The sequence below is a fragment of the Sphaeroforma arctica genome (genome assembly GCF_001186125.1).
Source record: "Sphaeroforma arctica JP610 unplaced genomic scaffold supercont1.414, whole genome shotgun sequence".
NCBI classification, from domain to species: domain Eukaryota; class Ichthyosporea; order Ichthyophonida; genus Sphaeroforma; species Sphaeroforma arctica.
In genome coordinates, this window is record NW_014040144.1 from 52,411 (window position 1) to 55,734 (window position 3,324).

General features: G+C 39.8%; 1 protein-coding gene across 1 annotated transcript in view; it reads right to left on the reverse strand.

The window, feature by feature from the left end:
- Positions 1-3,324, reverse strand: part of SARC_06031 (hypothetical protein) — a gene marked incomplete at its 5' end in the record, with an annotated part of 20,476 nt that overhangs the window by 1,904 nt on the left and 15,248 nt on the right. The window contains 3 exons of the mRNA XM_014300087.1: positions 350-526; positions 1,474-1,527; positions 2,673-2,966. Coding sequence (XP_014155562.1) covers positions 350-526; positions 1,474-1,527; positions 2,673-2,966 — 525 coding nt within the window. The remainder of the gene's footprint in view (positions 1-349; positions 527-1,473; positions 1,528-2,672; positions 2,967-3,324) is intronic.

Consider the following 3,324-nt stretch of genomic DNA (forward strand, 5'->3'; position numbering starts at 1 on the left):
GTAACTACGTACTAACGTACTACAACTATACTATATATATATATATATATATATATAATATATATATATATATATATATATATATATATATATATATATATATATAAATACATACATACATATATACACACACATATATATATATATACAAACATATATACACACATACATATATACATACATACATACATACATACATATATATGTACATACATACATACATATTTTCCACATTCACACATACATACGTACATACATAAACACACACACAAAAATACATATCTAAACATCCACACAGCCACACAGCTATATAGCCCAAACTCACAAGTACAACCACACCCCTACACACCTCGTGCTTGCCCCCGAGAGTGCTTGTTTGGGAATGGAGCGACAGTCGCGCGTTCTGGTGCTGTTGTCTGTGGTGTTCGCTGTTCTCGTTGTCTGGTGGTAGCAACGAGTCACGGGCCGCCCCACCCACCCAATTGAGGGTTGAGTGCACCTCTTCGGGTTCATCCTCGGTCAGGATCTACCGTGGTCCGTGGGTGAAAGTAAAGAGAATAGAATGATAGGTGTAGTGAAAGTGAGTATGTATGAGATCTGTGGCCTTTTTTGTTTTGGTACTTGGTTTCTTCTTCACCACCCAATTGAGAGTCGAAGGCACCACTTCGGGTTCATCCTGGGTCAGAATCGACTGTTGGTATGATAGATTAACAAATGAAGGGAGTATGCGATATGTAACATTTCTGTTGTTGTTGTTGCGTGTGCAGACTTCGTGTACAAGTAAACACATGAATCTACCGTAGATGTACTTGATGAAGTGTGTATGAAGTCTGTGCCTTTTTTTTTAGGGCGTTGGGGGGGGGGGAGATAGGGGTTTGCAGACTTCGTATACTAGATAGTTAACACACAGACTATGACAGATGGGTAGTGTTCAGACCCATTCGCGCCACTTCAGGGGGCATCCTCCAATGTTTGAGACAACAACAATCTATGGCATTCGTGCACCGCAGTTTTAAAGTCTGGGGCGTATGTGTATCGTACGAGTATCGACTGGACTCCAGTCATCTGTGGCATTTTAGGACACCCTCCGCACAACCAAAGCTGGAGTGCAATGTTTTCAACGCATATGATGTGATGGGATCTATGGCATCCATAGCCTCTTTAATTGTACATATAAAGGTGAAGTGTGAGTGCAACTACGCATACGAGTATGGGTATGGACACTAATACCACGCTCAATGGGCGTTTTAGTAGGTATGATTGTTGGGCGTTTGTTTCTGTTTATACCTGCGCGAATCAAAGGTGTATGTGTCCACGTGCGCAATACATCCGAGTGAATGCATGAACATGCACATATATACATGTACATGAACGGGTATATGTGCATCTTCATGGTAGGAATGTATACATGCATGCAGGTATACATGTAACGAATAGACACAGACACAGACACACAAGTAAATCCAGCCATACCTTGAGATACTTCTCTTCGAACCACACCGGAAGTAGGTATCTCCTAACCGGTATCTATTATTAGAAAAAAAGAGTACGGTAAGTAACACTGAGTCTGCATGGCCTGGGCTTGCAAAAGCAAAAGCAATGCAAAGCATATCCCTAGCAAGTACCACTATACACGGTCTTCACGACAAGGCTGCTTGTATACGTATACATTGTCATAGACAAACGTGATCATACGCGGAAGGCTCGGAAAAACAATGCCAAGTATATCCCTAGGACGGATCCGTATAACAGACCTTCTCTGTCAGTCTACTTGTATATGTATACACGGTCATAGACTAAGTAAAGTCGAATTATATGTTATGTGTAGGTACAGTCTAACAATATGTTAAAGCAATAAGTTTAGTCGAAAAATAAAACCCAGTACATGTCGTGCAACCTCGCAAACGAACAAGTAGACAAACAACTGGGCATACACTCATATACACATTCAATACGCACATATACACATACAACATGCACATATACACATACAACATGCAAACATAGCACAAGAGTTACACATACGAAGACTGTCACCGGGTACCACCATATCGTCACTCAGACAGTAGCTATTACCGTGTCAGAAAGGCAATGAGCCGTTACCAAGGAGACGGCCAATATGTATGCATAAAGGTATACATAGAACAATTATACGTAAAATAAATATATATACACAAACAATTATACATAAAACAAATATACGATCAATCATGTAGCGATACAGATATGAATACAAATAGATAAATCTACAACCAATTATACATAAAATAAATATACGAGCAATCATGTAGCGATATAGATTTGAAAACAAATAGATAAATCTACAACCAATTATACATAAAATAAATATAAGAGCAAGTATACAACTGTATAGATATGTACACATAATTTTATATACACAAACAACTATACATAACATGAATATACCCAAACAACTACACATAAAAATAAATAAACGAGCAAGCATACACATTTTTAAATACGTATACATATTGATAAGTATACAACTAACTATACATGAATAAATATACGAGCAAGTATCTAACTAAGTAGATATGTATCCATAAATATATATACACAAAACAACTATACATAACACAAACATACACAAACAATTACACATAAAATAAATATCCGAACAAGTATATACCTACACAAACACGTATACATACACATAGGAAGACCACCACCGGGAAGAACAAGGCCGGAGGCACCAGCAGGTCATCGCCCAGATAGAAGTTATCATGCACGAACCACAGCACCAGAAAGGCTACGAATTGGCACAAGGTGAACAGATGGATGGTCTTTATAGGCACCCTCCGCACATAGTGGGAGGGCGGGTAGTTCTCTGGCTGCATGAACCACAGCAACAGGCGTGTGTACAGGTGGTTGGTTTGTAAGGACGCCACCCCCAGGTACAGGAAGTAGCCATACAGGACGTCTACCGGCAAGATGCGCAGAAGGGGCTGGAAGGGGCATTGGCCAGAGAATCGGGATTGGGATTGTAAATGTGGATGAGATGAAATCGGGATTGGTGCGCATGGTTCGGGAACGTACAGCGACAGGCGTGCGTACTGGTGATTGGTTCGCAACGACACTATCCCCGGGTAAAGTAGCCGTACTCAATATTAACAACAGAACGCGCAACAGGGGTTGAAATAGGACTATAGATACAATTGGCACAACAGCGTTGAGTTTGAGAATCTCGCGATATACACAACGTACGTGTGGTCCATGCCATTCATCTCATAGTCAGTTGGACGAGACTATACTGTATATATATATATATATATATATATATACAAATATACAAAGATACACACA